This window comes from Lepisma saccharinum, chromosome 2 (assembly GCF_977018435.1).
Source record: "Lepisma saccharinum chromosome 2, izLepSacc3.1, whole genome shotgun sequence".
In the NCBI taxonomy this organism is placed as follows: Eukaryota; Metazoa; Arthropoda; class Insecta; order Zygentoma; family Lepismatidae; genus Lepisma; species Lepisma saccharinum.
This window is the reverse complement of record NC_139230.1, coordinates 37,832,177-37,857,267: the sequence shown is the minus strand read 5'-3', so window position 1 is coordinate 37,857,267 and position 25,091 is coordinate 37,832,177. Positions and strand designations below refer to the sequence as shown.

General features: G+C 37.2%; 1 protein-coding gene across 1 annotated transcript in view; it reads right to left on the bottom strand.

Annotated features, from left to right (window-relative positions):
• The window catches only part of LOC145984404 (metal cation symporter ZIP14-like), a 34,214-nt gene extending 10,182 nt beyond the window's left edge, over positions 1-24,032 (bottom strand). The window contains exons 1-5 of the mRNA XM_083118066.1: positions 23,949-24,032; positions 5,143-5,305; positions 4,403-4,572; positions 3,192-3,311; positions 295-489 (exon numbers count right to left, since the gene is read on the bottom strand). Of these exons, the coding sequence (XP_082974192.1) occupies positions 295-489; positions 3,192-3,311; positions 4,403-4,572; positions 5,143-5,305; positions 23,949-23,951 (651 nt within the window). The 5' untranslated portion in view covers positions 23,952-24,032. The remainder of the gene's footprint in view (positions 1-294; positions 490-3,191; positions 3,312-4,402; positions 4,573-5,142; positions 5,306-23,948) is intronic.
• Between the last annotated feature and the right edge of the window lie 1,059 nt (positions 24,033-25,091).

Sequence of the window (25,091 nt, the reverse complement as noted above, 5' to 3'; positions counted from 1 at the left end):
ATTAATCATTTTACGTGATTTGCATATCTCACAGGATAATTCAGACCTGTCGTGTCGTGTCGTGTCGGTAAATAAACCCTAAATTTCGTGTTTAAGAGTTTATTTTGCATTTTGCAGTTCATTTCGTATCATTTCGTGGCAAAACATGAAAATGCACATCGCACCTTTCAAAAACATGAAAAATTAACATTGCAATGTGTTATTTCTCATTTTGTGTTTTAGTCAACGAAATATGCATGCCCCTACAGATAAGCTACGTTATATTAAAAAATTGAAAAAAATAGTAATGCTTACCTTGGGCAAGGAATCTGCTTGCTCTTGTAGAAGTCCATTTGTTTGCTCGATGCACGTTGCCATTGGCTCCACTTTGTGTCCCAGGGTAGTTGGAAGAAGCGAGTTGGCAACCTCTGGTTGACACCCAGTCAAGTCCATCAAGCTCAAACTTTTCGCTTTACGACACAGAACTCCGTCAGTCTTCACGGGCGATTTCTGTGTGAAATTCATCTAATGTTATTTCACTGAATTACAGTTATTTGTAACGTACGTACACAGGAAAGTAAACCCAGCAGTTGAAACCAAAATGCATCGAGAAAGGCGCATCAAAAACTCAGACATACACGAAGAAGGAAACACTCACTTGCATCAAATGATGTACTTTCTTGTTACCTGTACAAAAGATAAGGGTTATTCCATGTCAAATCAACAAGTTCCTCAACCTTTCATTTTTTGATTCATTTGAAATTTGGCATACTGGAAGGGCAGGAAAATTTACAAAGTTGCAGATTCATATCTTTTGTATTTCCGAAATTCCAGTGTTGCAAACTCTGCGAATTGGACCATTTTCCCAGTATCTTGTTAACTTTAAATTGAAATATTTCGGCAATTAGGGCACCTATGGAAGTGATTCAGGCGGCTTTAGAAAGGTTTTAAAGGGCTCTTTCATACGAGATATGTCAGGGTAAAAAACATTTGAAGGTGGTGTAAAGAAAATTTTGGTACCTATTTTCTTAAAAACAACTTATTTTTTTTTTTTTAAAAAAATGTCATACATACACTATTACTTAATAACTGTACAACATTTATAAATGGGACATCAATTGGATACAGAATTGTTAGATTTAGGTTAGGGCAGGTTAGGTAATGCAGGATAACAGATTTTGATAGACAAATTTCTGTAATTCAAAAGTAAAAGTCTAACAGAAATGGGACACAACATTGTTTGAATTAATGTACATGAAGCTGATGTTTACATTCCCAGTTAGGCAACACATAGGCAACTCCGTTATTAGTGCACATAGCGAAACATGGAAAGAGCGGAAAGTTGTTGGAAATACGTAAATTTCAATCTAAAGTTCTTGAAATTTTAACATAGGGTGCACCGTTCAGGCTGTACACTGGTACGAGCCTCATTGGTAGCCGAAAACGTCACATGCATGCTTATGTTCTGGCTGAGGTGCTCGTCTACTTTCTTGCTTGGCGAAGAATGTCCTGTTGGAAACCCAGGTAATAAAGAGTGATTATTGTTTGCGTCGAGTGAAGCTGAAAAGTCTTCATATTCTATTCAAGTGTTATTTATGCTTCCTCTAAAGCGGTAAATGCCACTATCGCATTTCTCGTCTTCAGGTTTGAAAGTAGATAACATGCGTAAGCACATAGATAAATCAAATCTTCAAGAAACAGGCTACCTATTGACAGTGCCTATTTCTTTAAAAGATAATGTTTATAACAAGAATAATAAACCCACTTGTAAAACTGCATGTTAATGAATGTATTTAAATTCCACATTCAGTTCAATGTTAATAGTAAAATTAAGTGGGAGTCAAACCACTATGTAACTCCGCCGGGAATCGAACCCGGGACCCCTTGATTATAAAGCGACGACGTCGTACTAGACCGGGAATTTATTGGAGACTCGACAAGAATCTGAACCCTCTTAGATTTGCATGTTACTTCCCAGTCGCTCCAACACTCAAAAGTCACGTGAAGGCCTGTGCAACCTGTATGACGTAGAAGGTTCATTCCAACGCCGGGCACCATTGTCAGTGTTTTTAACCGCAATAAATAAATAAATAATAATAATAATAATATACATATTAATAATTATATATAATATTAATAATACCTCTATATGTGTGCGTGTGCGTCATATAAGAATTTGATGCTGGATGTTTGGAGCGGGTGCCCATGGAGGACGCTTCCCCAATAATTTAGAAGCATGTATGATATAGGTGTATCATTAATTGAGAAGTAATTTCTATATTGCAGTTAGTTTATGGCAAGCATATTTTTATAACGCATATAGTGGGAACATGTGATTTACTGAACAATATCATACCCGGCCCTCTGTCGATAAAAGAGGAGCTACAAGAGCAAATATTTAGAAAACCTGGTGAACGGAAGGATTTTGAAAATGTCCTACCCAATATTAGTTCACTACGAAACGCGTTTTCTCGATAGGCCGGAGTCAAGTCGACAAAGTTGTCTGTTTTGATACTATTCTAGGGATGTAATATCGCACTTGGTGTCTAGCTTGATATGTTGCTACTGCTGAAATGAACACAGACAATATTGCATTCCGAATTGGCCATTTGACATATCATTGCTTTCCCTGACTATTGTAAAACTCACGGTTGTTTAATCCAACTATTCCGTACCGTTTTCCATGATTTTCAGTATCTCGTGTACTTTAGCTACATAGCTACTTAGTGTTGCCACATACTCAGAAGAAATTTGCAATGTGTTATTCGTGGAAATGTTTACAATTCGATGATTCGGAATTAATGACAATGTCATTGATATTCTGTAAATTTTGCAATAACACAAATTTCAGTGCTTCAAGATATAACAAGAAATATCTTGTTATATCAAATATTTAAAATCTCTGCATAGCACAGCAGGTTCGCTAAGTTGCTAAAATATAATTGTTATATATACACACACTTTTACAACACCTTTCCACACCTTTATATATATATATATATATATATATATATATATATAATGTGTGAGTCTTACGAGGATATTTATTTGATTTCAGAATATATTTGAGAAGTAAATTCATCGCCACCGACACTATCGACACAATCGGAAACTTACATTTAAAAGCAGAAGAATTAACACGTGTGCATACTAGATTTCCTAATGGAAAACTTAGAGTACAAAACGTTCAATTATGTTATGGTGCCAATTACCTTTTTCGTTTGATTAATTATCTTGAACACAGATTCAAACATGTAGAAAATCCAAAAACTTCCCCACAGGATCAATGCTGTGTGCAGATAGTTTGGATCGTGAGTCTTAAGTTTAAATCCCTGAAAGACAGAGGTAGAAAAATATAAATTGTTAGTAGTAAATTTTCGGTACATAAATGATACAAGTTAGTAATTAATATATAATTCCTGACAAATTTACTATTTCTACACTTATAAATTGTATAGATTGTAAATGGAGAATTTCATACAAATTAAGAGAATGTTTGGAAATATTTTCTGTGCAATTTCTTGGAAGATATGAAAACCGATAATGCCTTAGAAGAAGAAATGAACAGGAAAACGAATAACAATTGCACAAATCTTGTACACAAAACAATTAAGTTCATAATGAATTTAATATTTTCAAATACCGGGAACAAAAGTTCCAACGAGAAACCACTATCACAATTGAAATATTTTCCCATTATTGTAGTATACTACAGGCGTGACGATTGTTTGGAACTTAGGTGGAAAATTCTGACTTATTTCCTTATTATGCAGCAATTTTAAATGGAAATTGCTGTGCTAGGAACATATGAGACGAAATTACTACAAACCAAATATAAAACTATTTTTTCTAAGGTTTGTTTACATTGTATTAATATTACAACAACAATTAAAGAAATAATTTAATTCACATCAAATTTTGTAATTGAATGTCTTACGATTATATGCACTTTCGATTAGCCATTCCAATATATATTTTTATGGCTGTGTAAATAGCATATACATGACTAAATTTAGTTTCATGTATATATGCAAACCACAGGTTACACATCAGTCTCGAATTGCTTCATGCTTATACACTAGTATACATTCTAAATTCAATTTGAGCTTATGGTTTATAGTGTTAACGTCACGAGAAGAAACTAGAAAAACTTCTCGCTCCCCTTAATCAACTATGACCTCCACAAAAGTTTTGAGTATGAACATCAATGAGAATTTTCCTTAAGATGCACCTCGGATATATTTTGCGTGTCTAGAAGCTCTGTTTCTCCTCAAATATGTCACTGTCATAATGGAGTGTACTTTTGACTTATTGTGTGTATATACTTAAAAGTGAAAATGAAACACACAATGAAAACAGTTTCCCATACTTTCCTAATTTTATCAAAATAGAATAAATGATTGTTTTTTCTCAATCACTATACCTCTGGTATTAGCTGAAAAGTTGAAGTGGCTGTCAAAGAACCCACAGCAAGTCCAATTAGCACTTGCATAAGACGAGCATAATACTTCGTCCTCATCAATGGCAGAAATGCAACTCCAAGAACTGCAGACAGGCTAATAAGTGCCACGGAAAGTAGCCCATAGCCCCACACTGAAAGGAATGAAGGAATGAAAAAGAAGTGTGAAAAGGGCTACATCGTAATATATATATATTTCCATAGGCGAATAGGAAGACATTGTTACACAGGAAAATATGTGCCTAATATTTTACATTTCTCAGTTCATTATTTATGTTCTTTTAGCACAATTATTTTTTCATATGCTAGATTGAAATTCAAAATATTTTGCTGTATTTCCCAGCGGTATGACCACCAGAAGGTGGGGTTTGTCACTAGCCCACAATGAATTGGTTCGAGCTCAACTTTTTCTGCATCATACATTTTCAGTTAACATAAACAATTATTTTATCACCTTGGTTAGGATTTTACTGTACAATTTAAACACAGCAGTCATTACAGTACTTTTATTTCTTTATATTTTAGTGTATGTTATTTAGGTTGTGATGTCCTGCTTGCATGGCTATTGTGCAAGCCCACTCTTGCACTCATCTAAACTAAACAAAAATCCCTAGCGCTGTCTGATCAGCGTGACCTTGAGTCGCCAGCTGCAAATTAAGAAACAATAACTGCAAGACGAAGAAATAAATTTGCACACTTCTTACCTTCAAGACTAGTTGGTTTCATGAATGTATCAGGCGAGATTTTTGGATTTGCGTTAGGAGTTCCATTGACTGTGTTCTCCCTTTCTCGGAGAATCAGCGCGCACAGGTTGTCCATATATCTCTCCTTCCCCTGGTCCCGATCAGCTAGACTCCAAGAGGCACACTGAAAATAAAAATAAAAATAAAATACCGTAATTTAATATCTCAACATTTTCTTCTTTCGTTTTCTATCTTCTCAAGATAGGGAAACAGGAACTACAGTTAAAGAAAATTCTTTCGATAGCAGTGTAATTTGAAGCTTGTTTCCGAGGACTAGAACTTTGCATGCAGGATACCAATTAACAGGTGTACACTAGGAATGTAAAATGCACGGTGTCATTTGTATAATGATCATTGTTTCAAGGGCAATGGTGAAAAATTATGTTCTTGTAAGGCCGAAAATGAATTATGGAGGTTGTTACCACATAAGTTACTTCTTGCCTAGATAAAAAATGCTACTCACAAGCAGAAAAGTGTTTGAAAATCCGAAAAAAGGAAGGACGTGAATAGTGTCAGACAAGGTCAATAAAATAAAATCGTCCCCCCCCTCCACTCACATTCGCATTTTATGCCAAATTCGCTTTATTTCGCGATTTGATTTCAAATGCATGAAAAATGTGTTCAGAACATGTCACTGCACATAAACATTTTTTTTGCAGCAATTAACATTTTTCGGTGTTATCTGGTTTTCAAAAAAACAAGGTCCCTTCCTGTTACTTACGTCTAGACCTCAACTTAAATCCCATTCCGGTCGAATCATTTAGATTACTCACAAGCGAAAGGGCCCTCTTCCTTCTCAAGTACTGGTGGATTGTTATCAGTGATTTATCCACACCCCCCTAACACCCCCCAACACCCTCCCAAATTTTGACGAACACCCCCCCAAGCAGAAAAGTGGAACACCCCCCCTGTGGGGGGGTGTAAGTATGGATTTTATATCAACAATAGAATAACAATACTCCAACATAAAGGAACCATTTGTAGTTCTACCAGAAGTGTAGTCCAATGGACCTGGAGGGTGGAATGTTCAGCATGGTCATTTCCTGGAAACACCAGCTTCCTTGACAAGGCTTTGGAAGGAACACTGACATCTGGAAAATATCAAACTGACCTCTCGCCCTCCTTCCAGGGAGACATACCGCACACAGTGTTGACAGTTCAGCGTTTGAATACCTAAATAAATATTTCTTAAATACGTTACAGACTTGTAAATTGAACCCCCGAGTCAATGAAATTTACATTTTGTTGCATTTTCCTTTCGATTCGTTCATGTGAAAAGTGTACGATAAAAGTAAGGGAAGATATTCAAAGATACAGGTTTGACTTCTTGTAGTGAATTGTGTTACTATGGTTAGCAACACTATTTTCTGTAACCTGGCCGAGATGGATGATTTTGGAGTGGTAAAGAAGAGAACTGTCAAATGCCTTAGGCCTTAGGTCAGAATCTTAGTGTAGCATCTCAGTTCGTGAGTTGTCGTTCTGCTTAGTGTAACTGTCTGAAACTTTATTGCAAAAGTGGTTGAAGAAGATACGGGATTTTGACAAAGAGAATGAAATCAGACAGAAAGAAACCGAAAGGGGTGAGTAGAGAAGCAGTGACACTATATGTAGGTAATTTCTCCCAACTGATATTCATAAAGTCCCGGGTTCGATCCCCGGCCGGTTCAAATACGGGAACTTTTCTAACGATGGAAGCGGCCCCGGCGCCCACCCAGCGTCGAATAACATGGGTACCTGGGGGAAACCCTGGGGGGTAAAGGCGGTCAGGGGCTTGATGCTGATCACATCACCCCCACTCACGACCGGATCAAGGAAGTGTGGGGCGTTACCCCCACACCCCCTATACGCCTTCATGGCGTGGTGCTAAGCACGGGGGAGCACTTTACCTATTTTTACCAATATAAAATTTACTGACAGAGTATTCGATATAAAACGAAAAATATTTTATGAAGAACCGAAGTGATTAATTCACGTCTATAGTTGATGTATGTGACCATTTTTGTAGCTCTAAGAGTTCTTACCTCTGTAAAAAAAACTATATATTAGAAAGAGAGTTGTAAAAAAGGGGGGGTTCGCACGAGGTGGTTGCCTGGGAGCTAAGGACAAATGGGGTGTCGAGCAAGCAAAACAGATAAAAATAGAAAAGCGTTAAGGTCGTGGTGACCTGTGAAATTACTGGCATCCTATTAAATTAAAGTTATTGTCAGTTTGCAAAGATATATATTTAGTAAAAATTGTCTTCCTCTTTATATGTAGGCTAGTCGGTTCCCTGACATAATGACATATTTAATTTTTTGCAACTTTTAAGAGGAAGCAAATGAAGTATAAGGAATTAAACATAAAAATAAATTTAATTTACATTAAGTCCCAAATTTATATCTGACCATAAGCGCACCAGTGGGGGCACGACGGCGCTTGCCACTCACTACCTGCTGGAAAACGTAGAGATAAAAAATTTGTTTGGTTCATTGTGCTCTTTGTGCTGGAAAGTGAAATAAATGCTATTCAATTTTAAAATAATTGAAAATAAAACATTACTTCAATTTAGAAGTGAAAATTCCTTGCCTTCCCTTTGCAGCTAACATGCCATACGTTTATTTGCACATGTTTTTTAGTTTTGTTTTAAGGCAGAGATACACATGACTCCTAATTCCCCAGAGTCTCTCGTCCAGTATTTGAAAGATAAACTCTGAACAGCGTCAAGAGTATTTTCCAAAGTTTTGTAAGGGTATAGGACTTCAATATGAAATTCCTTGACCGATTTTGTTCAAAAGCAATACCAAGCATATATGAACTTGCATCCCAACTTCCGCGACGCCAAGGGTCCCGGGTTCGAATCCCGGTCGGGCTTGGTTGTTTGTGAATGTCCATTCATCAATTTCATCACTCATCCCCATCTTCGCAAATTAGCCAAGAGGCACAAAACGCGAAGTAAAATAAACTAAATCAATCAATCAAACAATAAAGCATCCCAACTTCCCACTATATTTTAAAGTCTTCATAACCATGCTCTAAATATATACGTAGTTTCATTACTTTATTTCAGTTTGTGAATCATTGTTTAAATAGAGATTTGAAAACAACAGCAGAATTTGTAACTCACTCGCAACATAGAACTATGAAAATTATATATATGCATATTTTCTAACTGACTGAAGCTAGAGCAGGAGGGGCCAGGGGGCATGTGCTGTGGTAAAGAGGGCGCCGAACGAGCAAAGCAAGATTGTAAAGAGTAAACATCGTGGGATACTGTGAAATGAAAGTATTGTCGCTATGTTTAATTAATAATATGCATTATCAGTTTGCAAAGAAATAGTTCTAAAAATTTTCTTGCTCGCTTCGCTCGCATTTTGTTGATTTATTAAAGAGTCATATTATATTTGTATTCAGGCATGCAACCGCGCACACAACCATCCAATGCATTTTCACTGATATTTCATCGATGAATTGGGCACCCCCTAAGATGAACTCCGTCTTACACCTTTGACAAGAAACATACAAATAAAGTTAGAGAATATTGCGCAAGTGTTCCTAATTTCTTTAAAACTAGCTTAAGAATTGCATGAAATGGTTTCTGGTAATAATATGTTTAAATTTTGTGTTTTTCAATGTCATCTCTTGTCTTTTGCAATGTCATCCTTTGTCTTTTGTCTAACGATTGATTAAATCAAGTGGTGAACTTTATTGGAGAGCAATACTCGAAACGTTAGACTGAAATGTTAACATTATCACAAAAATCTATTTTCCATCTTTTCCTGCATTTGACACCATTGAAGGTACGTAAAAAAGGGATCCGCTCAGGGTTGTGGGTGCAGGTAGGCGAGTGGAATAAAAATTACATTATTCTACCTCATATACGTACTTGTTTATCTGATACAACAGGAAAATACAAAATATAAAAAAGAAACCATCTATAAACAATAATAACGAAAATATCACATATTTTGAACACAAAAAGTCTTTGGACACTTGCCATTCTTGTCCATATTTTCTGCAAAAACAAAAGCATTTAATATTTTGTTGGATTTCCTTTGGCACGAATCACTGCCTGGAGCCTGTCTGGTACAGATTTAACCAGATCTGAATTAATCTGAGGTGAAATGGCATTCCATTCTTCCTGCAATACTAATTTTAGGTCGGATTTGTCGGATTTGTTTCTTTTTCTTATCTCTTTCTCTAATACACTCCATACATTTTCTATGGGGTTCAGATCTGGGGATTGAGGGGGGAGGGGTGAAGTTGTTTTGGAGTGTTATATAACAGCCAAAATTTTGTATTAAGGGCGGTATGCTTAGGATCGTTGTCCTGTTGAAACAAGTAATCATTACCCAAGTTCATTTTAGCCGCACTAGCGCTCAAATTATTCTTCAATATATCAATGTGCATGTACTGATCCATCGTCCCCTCTATGAAATGCAACTTTCCGACCCCAGCAGCACTCTTACAACCCCATAATAAGGGTGAACCGCCACCGTGTTTGACAGTTGGGATTAAGTTTCGCGACTCCAACTATATATTTTTTGCCGCCATACCATATGCCTACCATCCGACCCAAATAAGTTGAATTTGCTTTCGCCTTAAAAAATGACTTTGTTCCAGAAGTCTGCATCGTAATTGCGGTGGTATAGGGCAAATTCGAGGCGTTTCTTTCTGTTTTTTGCACTAACCCAAAATTTCTTCCTTGCCACTCGTCTATGGTAGGCATTTCGTCGGCATATATTACGAACTGTACTGGAAGAAACTTGCTCAGCTCGGTCTTGAAGGCTCGCAGCCAACGTCGGAGCACTAGCTTTGGGGGTCTTTTTTTATAGTTCGCAAAATAAACCATTCGTCTTGCACAGAAAACACTCTTGGTCGTCCAGTCCTCGGCTTATTTTCTACTGTTTTTCTTTCGCCAAAGCGATCTATGATCACGTGCACTGTTGATTTAGGAATTCCAGACAAGCGTGACATTTCCCTTACTGATTTGCACTGATTGTGAGCCGGATAATTTGCCGACGTTAAAAAAATGAACTCTCTCCTTCCGGAAACCATGTTGCACTATCGTGTTCAATGACGCAGAGCTACTGCCCGTACTGAGACTTGCGAACTGACAGCTGCGAGCCCAGAGGTTGAAGGGGTCAGTGGTACGTATATGGTAGTCCAGGTTTATTGATCGTGTTTCACAGAGGTCCTTTTTAATGTTTTTTTTACTAAGTGTCCAAAGACTTTCTGTGCCCATAATTTGTGGCATTTCTGTTATAATTGTTCATGGATTGTTTATGTTTTGATATTTTTATTTCGTTGTTTTGCCAAGAAAAAAAGAATTTGAGGTAGAACCATTGCACTTTTATCCCGCTTACCTAGCATCATCCAGAACGGCAAGAGAATTCATTATTAACGTAACTACTGCAGTGTCCAAACACTTTTTGCACTCACTATATCTTTTCTACTGAAATGATACGTGAAGGGAAAGGGGGGGTTGATCTCTGGAAACATCTATGAACAAATTGAAGTAGAAACGGTCCAAAATATTCACTTAACATCCCCAAACTTACACCCCCCCAAAAGTTTCCAACACCCCCCAAGAGAAAAATCCTGGATAAACCCCTGATTGTTATGCAATGTACTGAAGGTATAAATGGTACGCTCATCGGTTTGAATACCAGTTGTATACTGCATTATACTAATACAATAACACATAATACCAATACGATTAAATACAAAAAAAAATACTGTTTCCGAGATACATTTGTTAACACCACACAAGATAAAAAAATTAACAAAATTTTGAATTCATTTAAAAATATCCTTTTATTTTGTGAGAGGTTTTTATTTCATTTTGTGATTGTGAGATGAAACACTGGTCAGCTTAACCCTTCAGAAATCTGTCAACACATCACTCTTAAATGTTTCAAAGTAAATATAAATTTGTTAAGCTAGAGGTCTCTTGAACACGAATGCAATCTAAGGGATGTTTTGTGGAGGATTGTGTAATATGACAGGCAGTGCCGGATCTACAAATCTTGCCCCCCACAAATATTATCAAAGCCCCCCCCCCAACTAAAAGTAGGTAGTTGGGGGGGCCTTTGATAATGTATATATAACGTGTGTGGGGGGTGACCCTTGATCTCATGTTGACAAAGTCACATATAAGGGCCTGAAGGGTGATTCAAAAGTTCCTTAACACCCCAAATTGGTCCGAAAGAAACAGGTTAGGCGCTTAGGGGGAACCACATTGGTGTGTTCCAATCTGATGTCCGCCATATTGGTGGCCGCCATATTGAATTCTACTCAAAATTTTTAAATAGGAAGGGGGTGATGTGCGTATATGACACTGTTTTCTCACACCTGGAAAATTATAGATTTGTTGCAATCATGCAGGCGTAACTGATTCCTGATTAAAGATAGGTTGCATTTCTCGTGAAATTCTAGCCTGACTGCCACGTGGGAAACCCAGGGTGGGTAACCTAAGGTCGGAATTTTTTCGACTTTGTCCCCACATAAAGCGGCTGAAGTGCCCACCCAGCCTCAAATCGAATGGTAGTATTTTTTATGATGAACACAAGAACAAACCAACTTGAAGAGTAACGGAACTTTCCTCCCAGAAAGAAAGCACTGATTAACAATAATAAAACGGAAATTTTAAGTTTCTATGACTGGAGGGCAAGATCTGACCCCTCCTCAAAGAGTTCAAATTACTTACTGTGCAGAAACAATGCATCAAAAGAACATTATTAGTGGCTTGAACATGCAAGTGTGGCACCAATTTTGATATTTCAATTAGCTATAGGAAATATAATTAATTACTTAAAAATAAATTTACTTTTGTTCCTGATACTTTATATTTTTTACTTCGATCAATTTATGAGCTTATAAATTAAGAATTTCTTTCATATTATCGTAATATCAAAATCTATTTTCTGTATAAGTTAAGTAAAATCACTGAACAATTTCTTCGTAAGAATTATGCATGCAAGTGTATAAATTGAGAAATATGCATTTCGATCCATAAAATCCCATCGGATGTGCAATTAACACACTAAGATGCATCAAAAGACACACTCCACAGTCGATATTCGATTTGATGCAGTAAAAGTGCATCAAATCCGAAGACAATTTCAAATAATCCAAGATTACACGTTTAGGTGTGTCATTTGATGCACTAAAACTGCATCAAATTCGCTTTGATGCATTTCGAGTTCTCTGTGTAGTAGATTCGAATTCAGCGGTAGGCATTTCTTTCCCTAACCCTCGTATTCTCTTATTGGCATTTACCCGGTGGAGTCACGTAGTGGTTCGGATCCCATTTTAAACTGTAGGTTCAGTCCTGATTAGCCTTACTTACTGTGCATTAAGTGAACTTAAAACACAAACTCAATCAATCAATCAATCTTGTTGGCATTTAACCTGGCGTGGAGTAATGCTCTTAATATGAACTTCTCTTTATCTTTCTTCGCAGTGAATTTGATTATGCCATTATTTATTTTGGGGAAGGGTTCTTTGTACTTGAGAATTTTTTTTTTTAAAAAAAAAACATTTTGAAAATGACAGAGAAAAGGAGCTGAACATGACTTCTTATGCGCTTAGTTGATTAGATTGGTGCTTGCTTTAGCCTGCTTGAACCCTAAATCTCTAGGAATTCAGCTCTGAACCAAGACACTTCCATAGCTATTGGTGACCTGAAAATATAATCAGCTGTTTAACATGCAGTTGACGGGTAAGAATTGTCGGATGAAAAATTATAGGTACTAGAGTTTGGTCTCCAATTAAAAATTAACCAGTAGACCTACGTAAAAACGAGTTACATGAAAATTTAGCTTATTCAATTCTGCGTTAATCAATGATAACAATTTTTTTTTCGAATATGCCTTATATTTTTTATCGCCGTGAGAACAAAAAAGGGCCGGCTTTTTAGTTTTGCAAACGATCGCTCTCTTTGAAATTCTGTAAATCAATGAAATTTTAGTAGGTTGCCGGCAGAAAGGTTTTAAACACAATTATTAATTTTCAGGTTTTCAAAATTTGTTAAAAAACAGTTGTTTTCAATTTTGCTAAGCAACTTTTTCTTAGTATTGGGTAGTCCTACGAATACAATATTGGTCTTGTTTTGAAGCGTTTTGCATCTGTTTTTAAAATCCATTATCATTCTCAATTCATATTGCGAAACCTATTTTATACAGATTTTTATTCAACGAAGTAAAGATGTACGTATCACCAGGACAGACCGTCAATGCGCAGTATACACGGGTAAAGTAAACGTAACTTCCGACGCTGTTTTGTTGTGACAGCGTTTATCAAATGAAGGGCTCGGGTGTAAAACATGGTGATATTTTGGTCATTTTGGAGTTACAATGTGCATCGTGTAGTCCATCGTAAATGGAGTCGAATCGTACTATTAAGTGTTTCGTTTCGTCAACAGATAACAGAGCTAGACGTGTTGAAAGTTATGGTATCTACCAGTTGTTTCATGTAATGTATGGTAACTAGCAAAGATGGCGGCGAAACGGCTGTTACTGAATTGCAACGTGTCTCAGAAAGTTCGCGAGTATTGAGGCAACAGCAAAGATGAGAACGAGTTAGAAAGTGTATGTGATTCCCATAATGACCCGGAATATGTACCTGGATGTGAACTGCGATCAAGTAGAGAAGCACATACTTTTCTTCTACTATATATAAATAACTATAGTCACATAGAAATTCGTTTGATTCTTAATTGGTTATGCACATTTAAGGCTGCTTTAAGATACCATGCCTTAAAAGCAACGTCACATAAGGAATATGTAAATTGATATGAATCATATCAATTATTTGGAACAGTTTAGTTTTTTATAAAATATTTCTTTCATAAATCTGTAATGCGCATTTTAAAAGTTATAATATTTTTATGGTGGACCTAATAACGTATTTGTAATTTAATTAACTTCCATATTTATGATATGTGTGACTGATGAAAGCAAATTATTTTATTGTTGATATTGCAAATATGTCTTCTTCTTGGATCGAAATTACGAGCATAACTATTTTAATCCATAAGAGTGAAAACTATTAAAAACTTAAGCCCTGTATACATTTTAAATCATTCTTTACAAACATGCCACGTTAAAGAAAAATACAACAAAGTTACAAGGTCATAATTGTGTCTTCATTGATTTGCTTTATTTTACTTCGCGTCTTGTGTCACTTTTGGCTTATTTGCGAAGTTGGAGATGAGTGACGGATGATACGAAATTGATGACTAAGCACTCAAAAACATCCATGCCCAGGCCGAGATTCGGACCCGAGACCCCTGGCGTCGTAGCGCGATTTCATAACCACTCCGCCACGTGGGCCGGTAGTTGTTATCTTGAAAATTGAGATTTGAACTAGGGATGGGCTTTTCGAAAATGAAATTTTTCGTTTTTCGGTTTTTCGAAAAAAAAATAGTTTTCCATTTATCGATTTTTTTTCGTTTTTCGCTTTATTTTTCGAAAAAATTAGTTTTTCGAAAAAAAATCGTTTTTCGAAAATAAAATAGTTTTTCGCAAAAAATAGTTTTTCGTTTTTCGAATAAAATCGTTTTTCGTTTTTCGAATAAAATCGTTTTTCGTTTTTCGAAAAAAATAATTGAAAAAGAATAGTTTTTAAAAAAAGAATCGTTTTCAGTTTTTTAAAAAAGGATTTAGTTTTTCGCTTTTTTGATTTTCGAAAATTTTTTCGTACTTCCACTTTTCATTTTCGAAAAAAATGATTTTTAGATTTTCAATTTTTCGAAAAAGAGGCCATCCCTATTTTATGTATAAATTGCTTATTGAATCACAAAAATCTAATATTTCCATTGTATGCAATTTGGATAGTCTACGTAACACAGCTTTGTGTCAAGAGAGGCTTGTGAATCGCGTTCTGGTTGGCATGGTGAGATAATAAATAGAGCCTCTGTGTGTGTGAAGTAGATATGTGAAGCTGAAAAACTGATCATATATAAACATTTTTTTACGAATATTGATATCCATATAGATATAAGGAAGTTATTTTTAATCACAAGCATTCAGAACTTATTTTTTTAAATGCTAACGTAATAAAACGATGAAATCTACTTTTGTAATGGTGTTCATTTCAGTCATAGATATAGGAAAGCAAAAACTTGTTTGAACAAGTAGCTCAGGTTATTGTTTCTTGAATAAAATTATTATTATTAAAGGCTTTCATTTTTTTATTACAAATTGTTATGGTTGCTAAGTCTAATGTCAAAATATTATTATTGAACTGACCCCACACGTTAGCTTGAATAAAGCGGTATCTGATCACTCATTTCGTAAATATCGTTGCATGTAAAGCATGGTAACTACAACAATTCCTTGAACAACCCTCAAACAAATCGCATGTAGCACCACCGAAAAAAATAATTCGGATGAAATATCATGTTTGTATGATAGTAAACATACAAGTGAATCATATTTGCTGTAAATAATTTAGAAATTTATTTTAATTTATAAATCAGATTTTTTTTAAACATCAACTTTCAATATCTCGAAACCTGCATTTTGTCACTTACCATGTTTTACACCCCGAGCCCTTCAAATAAAATGGTACTATGTATCTTACACCATTGTAAAGATTAGATTCCGAAGAATACGTAGATAAAATACAGGTTGCTTGCAGTCGACAAGTTAAAGAAGAAATTGAGAAACAAAAGCAGGCATTTTCCAAGAAAGTGACCGACAAACAATTGGTCGGAACTTACGATTTCTTCGGGTTAGCTAGGTACCTTACGTTTGGTGGTGAGTAAGGAAACGTGAAGTCTCATGGTTCTTTGTCTACGGTCAGATATGTATTATTGTTTCGCGCATGACTGAAAACTTTAAGCATATTTCCTGCCCTTGCACTACTGGGCATTAAAATAAAGTACAATGCATGTTCTCGCTCAGAAGAATGTGTGTGTAGGGCTATATTAGTCCATAGTCAATGGATGTCCCCAGAAATTTTTGTAGGGGTGGTCAGGCCATTGACAAATTTGAATAGTAGAGGTATTAGCAGTGCTTAAAGTGGTTTCATTCAACAACCGGAACGCAAACTACAATGAATAACAATGCCACTACTACTAATAATAACAATAATAAATGCATATTGAGATAACAACGGTATTATTATTAGCATTAGTACTCTGTCATGTCTAGTAGAAGCTCTGTCATGTCTCGAGTTTCAGGAAATTAGGTTCTATTTACATCTTAAAGGATAACACTTACCAAAATATAATATTTTTCTAAATTTCCGGAAATACTGAATAATCGTAACTAGTAAATAAGCGAATGGTAATCTGAAATATTTACTTCCATTTATAGATTATATACAAGATTTTGCTTATCATTGTTTTGTGATGAATTCTTATAGATTTCGACCCACTAAACACGCATCCGACAACAATTTTGTCGAAATATCAACATTTTGAAAGATTAGCATGTTTTGTTCTCTCGCACTGCTGGCTTAACAACAGCAATATGGGTGTATTGACTCTTACAGTCGCTAGATGGAAGCACAGTTGCTGTTGATTTTTAACTCGTGTAAAGGTTCGAAACTCCCCCTTCATGTCTACCCCGTCTGTGTGGTTTCTCTATTTTTCTTGTGTGTTTTTTTTTATCGGTGCGTAGTAAATTTGAAGAGTACAAGCGCTCACCTGAATTCCTATTTTGGCCTTGTGGTTGTGTGTTTCAAGGTTGTTTCTTCGCCACCATGTCTACTACTTCAGTCTGGGTGTGTGTGAATATGCGTTAAGTTCATTTGCTTTGTTATGGAACAGCATGTCAGAGGGTCGGAAGTGCAAATTACATGCAGACTTGTTCTGTTATGTATGTGGATACCATATTGGGCCCAAGCAAGTTAAACATGTCATTGTACCAGGGACAAAATTTTGTGAAGCCTATAAAGCATACTTTGGAATGGCTGTTGGTGATCTGGACAAACCATGAGCTCCACATGTTACGTGTGGTAACTGCAGGTCGACGATGGAACATTGGTTGCGTGGTAGCAGGAAAGGCATGCCATTTGCGATTCTGCGAGTGTGGAGGGAACCTACAAATCATCATGATGATTGTTACTTTTAGATGATCGAACTAGCACATTTCAAGAGAGGGAAGAACAAGCGTCAGCTACAGTACCTTGACATACCATCCTCCCAAGCACCTGTTCCTGACAGTGAAGATCTTCCTATACCATCGCCTCCAATCCAAACCACATTTGCGGAAGAAGGTAGTGATTTGGACAGTTCGGGTGACCATGTTACTGATGATGAGAATAGCAAGAAACCTCATTTACTGAACCAGAAAGAGCCAGATGACCTTATTCGAGACCTGAATTTACCAAAAAATAAGTGTGAACTTTTAGCTTCACGGCTGAAGGAATGGAACTTGCTACTTCCTTCCTGTAGAATAACAAAATTCAGAAAGAGACACCAGGTGTTTTCGTGTGTTTTTTTTTTCTGTGGAAGAGTCGCTGTTCTACTGTTCTGATATAAGTGGTCTCTTTAGTGCAATTGGCTTTCAGTACGAACCAATTCCAGTCGCGTACTCCATCCACTTCAAGGAAATTTACTCAAGTGTGAACTTCATGTTGGAGAATATCCAATATGATTAACACCAGTGGGACATATGTGGTGATTTCAAAATAATTGGTTTTCTTCTTGGTTTACAAAGTGGGTATACAAAGTATTCTTGTTTTCTCTGTCTCTGGGACAGTACGAGCAAACTGTGTGGCCTGAAAGAACAGAACTAATTCCAGGAAAACACAAGCGCAGCTTAAGTGCCCAGAGAGAAGATTCTCCTATAGCTCTTTTCAGTTCTTACGGCGGGCGCTCTAGGAGCTGGCAAGGGAAGTGGGGAGCGGAGAATTCGCCGCAGACAAACCAGACAACAGCAGTGGCGCCGAGAGATACGACGTGGCGGACATAATTACTACGTGAACCTCATTCTACAGGCTGCTGCGATTCTTATCGCGCTGGATTGGTCGCTTCTCCGCTACCCACTTCCCTTGCCAGCTTCTAGAGCGCCCGCCGTAAGAACTGAAAAGAGCTATACCAACGCTGCACATTAAACGGAGGTTGGCAAAACAATCTGTGAGAGCATTGGATAGTAAGTCAGCTGCTCTACATACAGTACATAAAAAAATCCTAATCTGTCAGAGGCAAAAATTGTGGGTGGCATTTTTACAGGACCACAGATTTGTTTCATGCTAAATAGTAATGAACTTAAACAAAATATGACCGAGCTGGAAAGAAATGCTTGGAAAGCCTTACACAACTTGATGAAGGGATTTCTGGTCCACAACAGAAGTGAAGCTCTTGACAATCAAGTTAAGACACTAATTGATGTATATAGAGCACTAATCTGTAGAATGTCTGTAAAATTACACATGCTTCATTCGCATCTTGATTTCTTTTGGCAGAATTTTGGAGAGATAAGCGAAGAACACTGCGAACACTTTCAAAAGGAATTCAATTCATGGAAGGCAGATACCAGGGAAGATGGGACTGTGCCATGATGGGTGATTTTATTTGGGGATAAGTTCGTGACGAAGGGGAAGGGAGTGTTTCCCAAAAAAAGACAACGAACAACAAATATTCAATCTTGAGCATGTTGTCACATAAGATGAACTAAATTAAGGGACTGATGTGTAATATTAATGTATTAATGTATTCTGTTCATTTCATTGTATTGCTTTAGCTATTTTTCATTGTTATACTGTTCATTATATATGTAATTTACTGGATACTGACTGTACTGTGTTTGTAATTTTATGTTTTTCTACATAATACATATGACATGTAGGCTACACGTTGCACTTTGAATAAGAAATAATAAACGGCCCATATTATCCGAAAAACTGACATTACAGCAAAACCAATGTCATATTCGTGTTCAGTGGATCCAAATTATGAAAATAAGAATGAAAAATATACATAAGCAGAAAGTTCATGAAAATTTGTAGACCAGTGTATCAAGGATTGACATAAAATAATGTAATTGTTTCTGTGATTATATTTATCACAGTACACATCAAGGGGTCCCGGGTTCGATACCCTGTGGAGACACGTAGTGGTTTGGATCCCACTTTAAACTGTAGGTCCAGTCCCAATTAGCCTTAAGGTGCATAAAGTGAACTTAAAACACCAACTCAATCAATCAATGAAATATTTATCACAGTACACAACTGACAGTAACAGGAAACAATTCTCTTCCAGAAGCTTATCTTCTCGCAAATCCGCCTCCTCCTTCCAAGGTATGAATATCGCTTTGGGCATTTCAGGACTAACTAACGAAAGATTAAACATGTGATAAACCTGTCGTCCTGGAATGTCTGGCGCCTGGAACCGAATCTAGGACAATTGCGATGGCGGACAATTGCGACGAAGCCAAAATCACGGACAATTGCGATGATTTTGACGGTGAAGGTCTTTTTACAAATTAATGGTAGGACAATTGCGAAGATCAGGAACTAACCTAACCAAAGGCGCCACAGAACTAATAATGCTGAAGAAGGTTGGAACAACAAATAAAATTGGTGGCTTGGAAGACGCATCCAAAAATTCATGATGTGTTTCAGGCCGGCCTGAAGAGCCAAGCAGAAGACACCAACATGAAGTAAGTACATGCGGATGGAATTTAATCTAGAAGGTCAGAAAAGGAAGAAACGTGACACGAGAAAGTTGGGAAAGTGTATTCGCACATATGAAGAAACGGGTGACTTCAAAAGGTGTCTGTTGGCTCTAGCCCATGTTCAAAAACTTGAATGAACCAAATTCCCAACCAAGTTTGACGAAACACTGTCGTACTGACAAGGAATAAAGGAAGAGAGAAAAGTAATAACAAAAATACGAGAATGAGAAAATAGTTATGACTGACGAATGTGTGGAATAACACTGGTTTTAAACACGCCAAAGCGATTGTAATGCAAGTACGTTTACAAGCTATCTTGCCAGTCTCATGCCTGGAGAAAGTGAGAGAGATATCAGTGTTATATTCGAAAATATCAATATTTCACATAATTCTCTTGTAAGAGGTATTGTACGGGGTGTTAAGTCACTCTTCAATTTGATAGAAGATTTAAAATGTCATCGCAATTGTCCCCCCGCCTTTTCACTTCTAACTGTGTTCATTGCAATTGTCCATCATCGCAATTGTCCGCCATCGCAATTGTCCGGCTACCCCTGGGACCTACTGACTGCTCACAGACAGGAGACAAATTTAGCATAGGCGTGCGCAGATAATTGCGAGCGAAGCGAGCAAGAAAATTTTTAGATCCAAATTTTTGCAAACTGAAAACAATATTGATTTAATATGGTACAAAAAATTCCATGGACCGCCATGTCATTCCTTTACATTTTTTTTCATTTCGGCGCCCAGGATCAACTCCCGCCGCCCCTAGCTACCGCTCTGAACTTGACAAGACTGTAAGAAAAGCAAAGATTGCGAACAAAGCGAGCAAAAAAATTTACGAAATGTATTTTTATTTGTACAAAATTTGATATCAAGGGAGGGCAATTTCCCCTATGTGCCCCTGCAGGTGCTCTTGGCAGTCTGGAAGAAATAATGCAAGAAAGACTTGAAAACAAATTCCATCTTGAGTATATTTTTGTCGGTGTCCTGTGAAACGCGCCCAGTGAAAATTGCGCCCAGCGAAAATAGCGCCCAGTAGGGTCCCTACCTGTCAGAGTAAAACACTCCCAGCGAAAATAGCGCCCAGTACGGTCCCTATCTGTCAATTAATCATATTTTTCAAATAAAACTGACTCCCATCACACTTTATCCACACTTTCCTTCGTTTGCCTTCCATACTTAACTCTGTCCTTATTAACGCACACACTGATTTTTCTGCTTCTGTCTTCATACATTCGATCACGTCTTTATTTTTTTAGGATTCGGCTTTCCCAGCATATTATTAATTTTGTTGTGCCAGCCTTCTACAGCGTTGGTGGTTCGATGGCGCCGTGTGTAGGAACTCCAAAGACTGACCGGGACTTCACAATTTTCTAACCACCTCTCCACAAAATAGTCGAAAAACTCAGAAAGCTTGGCGACCGTTGATGCTTGGGAATGTATCTCGATCCAGCCATCAAAGACATCTTCAGGCCGAAGGAACGCCAGCGCAGCACACATACGGATATGCAATCTTACTTCTTCATTTTCCCTGTATTCGCGAGTAAGTCCCAATTCTTGCACTTTTCTCCACAGACTTTTTTCATGTGAAAATGGCATCCATGCACTTCAACTGATGGGAACACAACTTTTAGTGCAGAAATCGCTGCTGGTTCAAAATCAGCGGTCACATTTTTAGGATTCCATTCTTTAATATGTTCAAGTACATTACGAAAAAGACGTACGGAGATATGTCTCTTTTCTTTTGTTTGGTAAGAATGCAAAGCCACTGGATAGATGTTTGTTTCACTCTTTGAACTTCCAAAGTCGCATGGATCGTGTATATTTGAGAAAATTGCTTGCTACAGATTTTAAAGGTTCCATCCATAAAAAAGTCTTGTTTACCGCGGTGGAATGTGACTCATGGTGACCAGGTAGTCGCTAGGAATGAATACTTAAACTGGTCGCGATTTACACAGATTTTTGTATGGGCGCGATTTTCATATATTCATTTTTGTCCTGCTACTCTCAGATTCTACTAGCCTTGCTTCCTTTTACCTCAATGTTTGCCCCGCTAGAATTGATTTCCGTCCAAGGTTGGGGAGGAGCAATAATAGCATAATATTGTTTAATAACGGCGATAAGATTTCTCTACACTAAATTTCTAGGTGAAAGTATAATAATGTAGGGACATAGACGTCTGGAAAAGGGGGGGGGCAAGAATGGCCACACCTCCTCCTTAGAAACCGAATGTGAACCTAAAAGTATATAATTCACACATATGATTTGATTTCAGTCATAGTAATTTGCGATAATTTCAAATTCAAGTGGTGTTTTTTGAGGGGGCAACACTATTATCGGGGTAATATGCCCCATAGAAAAATACCTTGCTTGTCCCTCCGTGGAAAAAATCTGCGGACGTCCATGATTAGGGGTGGGGGCAATTGCCCCTCGTTGCCCCCCCCCCCCGTGCGCACGCCTATGAAATTTAGTACAAGAACTGTGTCTGTTCCTCTCTATTGTTTACAATAGGAATTCACATCATAAAGGATTGACTTTTATACAGTTATTAAATAAATAAAATAGATGGCCAATGCCGCAGCAGGAACTGATTTACCGGAACGGAGTTCCGATGCATTCCGGTGGCCCAGTAATTATTATTATTACTATTATTATTATATCCTTCGGAAGATTCTTCTACTCGATCCACCAGATGAGTTAATACAACTGTTTTTCATATTTTTTTCACATTTCCTGTACTTGGTGTACTGAAATGCATAGTTATTCTAGATTGTTACTAAATTTTACCCACAAAAGAGTTATGCGACATTTTAGACCTAAAGTTTGTTGTGTGACCTCTCACATAAAACTCTATTTTTTGGAATTTTGGAGACTGTGAAAACATTTATTCCTTGAATTAAATTGTAGAATGAAAAAACATAACCGGGTTTCTGTATTTTTCCAACCCAATGCAGTTTTTACTTTGGTTATTCTGCTCTCTATTTCTCTTATTAACAATAACCTTTCTGCTTTTTATTTTACTTGAAATTAACTATTTCAATTTCCATGGGTGTCCAAGAACCGATTCGATTCCCCTTCCCGACGCCCATAATTCATGCTAATATTTTTTTTTGTCTAGAAATTTCGTTCGCTCTACTTTTATTTATTTATTTACCAGATAATTCCAAATACAGCGTTGGCCATTTTACATTGGAATGTATAAACAATGGAAATAACAGCAAAATCAACAATGGAATAAATGAAAGTACCAATAAAGAATAAGAAACTTTTATATATATATATATATATATATATATATATATATATATATATATATATATATATATATATATATATATATATATGAAATAAAGTGAATTACATGTTGTTGGAAGAAAAGTGAAGAAAAGAACACCAAATGAAAGTTATCAGTACTGCTGATATTTGTGTTTAGAGGATTTCAATATTTTCTCTCCCTTACTACAATCTCATGAAAAATAAATTGCAGAGTTACATAAACTCGCCCACCTGTTAGTCAATTCGGATCGACCTTAAGATGTTTTTAGCTTGGCAGACCATTATTAATTACAACAAATTGTTTCCATTCGATTTTTTTTTTGTATAAAAGAGCGTGGTAAATTGGAATAAGAACCACAAAATAATTACGAATGGAGGAAACGGCACATATTGTGTTCAATCCCTTTGTCCTCGTGATAACCTCGTAACAAAGGAATACAGGCCATATTGGTTAAATATCTCTTCGCTCACACACAAAGTTAATATTAAGAAAGCGGCTGTAGACATTTCGAAAAAAGTGCTAATCACAACATGTGCGACATCATCTGAGTAGCACTTTCCTAAATATCATATTATTTTTCTTCCATGCTGCGTTGCACCCTTCCTTCGACGACACCTTCTTATCTTACGTATCTAAAACCTTGCAAGTGGTTTTCCTTATGCACTCTCCCTCCTTTGTTGTTTTCGGTTCATCTTTCCAAACTGTACCAACGCGGAATAGCGTTTCGCTGTGTTGGCGCTTTAGCAACCACCATAGCAACCGGTTGTAGCAAGCAGCCCCTCACACCTCACTGGCGCCCCCTATGATTGGACACAAGTTGTTTCCGAACACCGTTTAGAATATAATATAATGCAAACTAACAAAAATAATAAGGTACCACTAACCATTCTATTTCTCCCGTGATGGTGTTCGGCCACATTTCTTAGAAATTATTCCATTGAACAGCGATACAGTTACCGTATTGTTCGAATTGTCCAACGTTCTTTCTCACCCCCCAAATCTGCCATCTGGGTTGTTCCTGCATTCGAGCAGCGATTCAGTTTTCCAGAGTCACGAAGTTCGCCGTCTACAGCCGTGCAAGGACCTTGACTGGGATAAGGAAAATGCAAGAACAGCAGCAGAAACGATTATACCGTAAACTGATAGGAAGGGCTCCAATGCCCTCTTGAAGTCTGCAGGAGCCGAGTGCACACTGTACGGAAAGATTTTTTTTTTTTTAATTTGATTTAGTTTATTTTACTTCGCGTTTTGTGCCTCTTGGCTAATTTGCGAAGATGGGGATGAGTGATGAAATGATGAAATTGATGAATGGACATTCACAAACAACCAAGCCCGACCTGGATTCGAACCCGGGACCCTTGGGGTCGCAGCGCGATGTGCTAACCACTCGGCCACAGGGTCGGGCACGGAAAGAATTTGCTCACTCTCGCTGGTAGAACAACAGTGACTGCTCGGGAATTAATTAAAGTAATTAGCTTCTCTCCCTCTCTGTATCACGTGATTAGATTATGTAATTAGTATTCACTACATATCTTTATGTTGATAATTATGTAAGCCCAGAAAGTAAACAGTGGTAGTGCAACTTGATAACCTAACCAGCAACCACCTCTGCTCGACTTAATGTTACTCGAGAAACTAATACATTTACTTCAACGATGAGAACTAATTTTTCTTTAGGGGTACTTTTCCGTAAGCATCAAAATGTCAACCTCTTTCCCACGTAATGCACCCTGACTGCATTTTGCATACTAACGAGGCTTTGGCGTTTGGATTCACAGCCAGTATAATCCTCTGTGGAGCTCGTGTTTTGTCGCCCATATAAGTTTGTAACTGTCCCTTCATCCATCTCATTTCACCACCACTCCTCATCTTTGTGAGTAGCCAAAAGTGGCAGAAAAGCAAAGTAAAATAAACCGTTCATGCATTGCTAATTTTCCTTCAATTTTAATTAAGTTTTACCCTAAAAGTGACTAAACGCACTGCCATGAAATTAGGCGGGTGGCAGAGGTTCGCCCTTTTGCCATGTC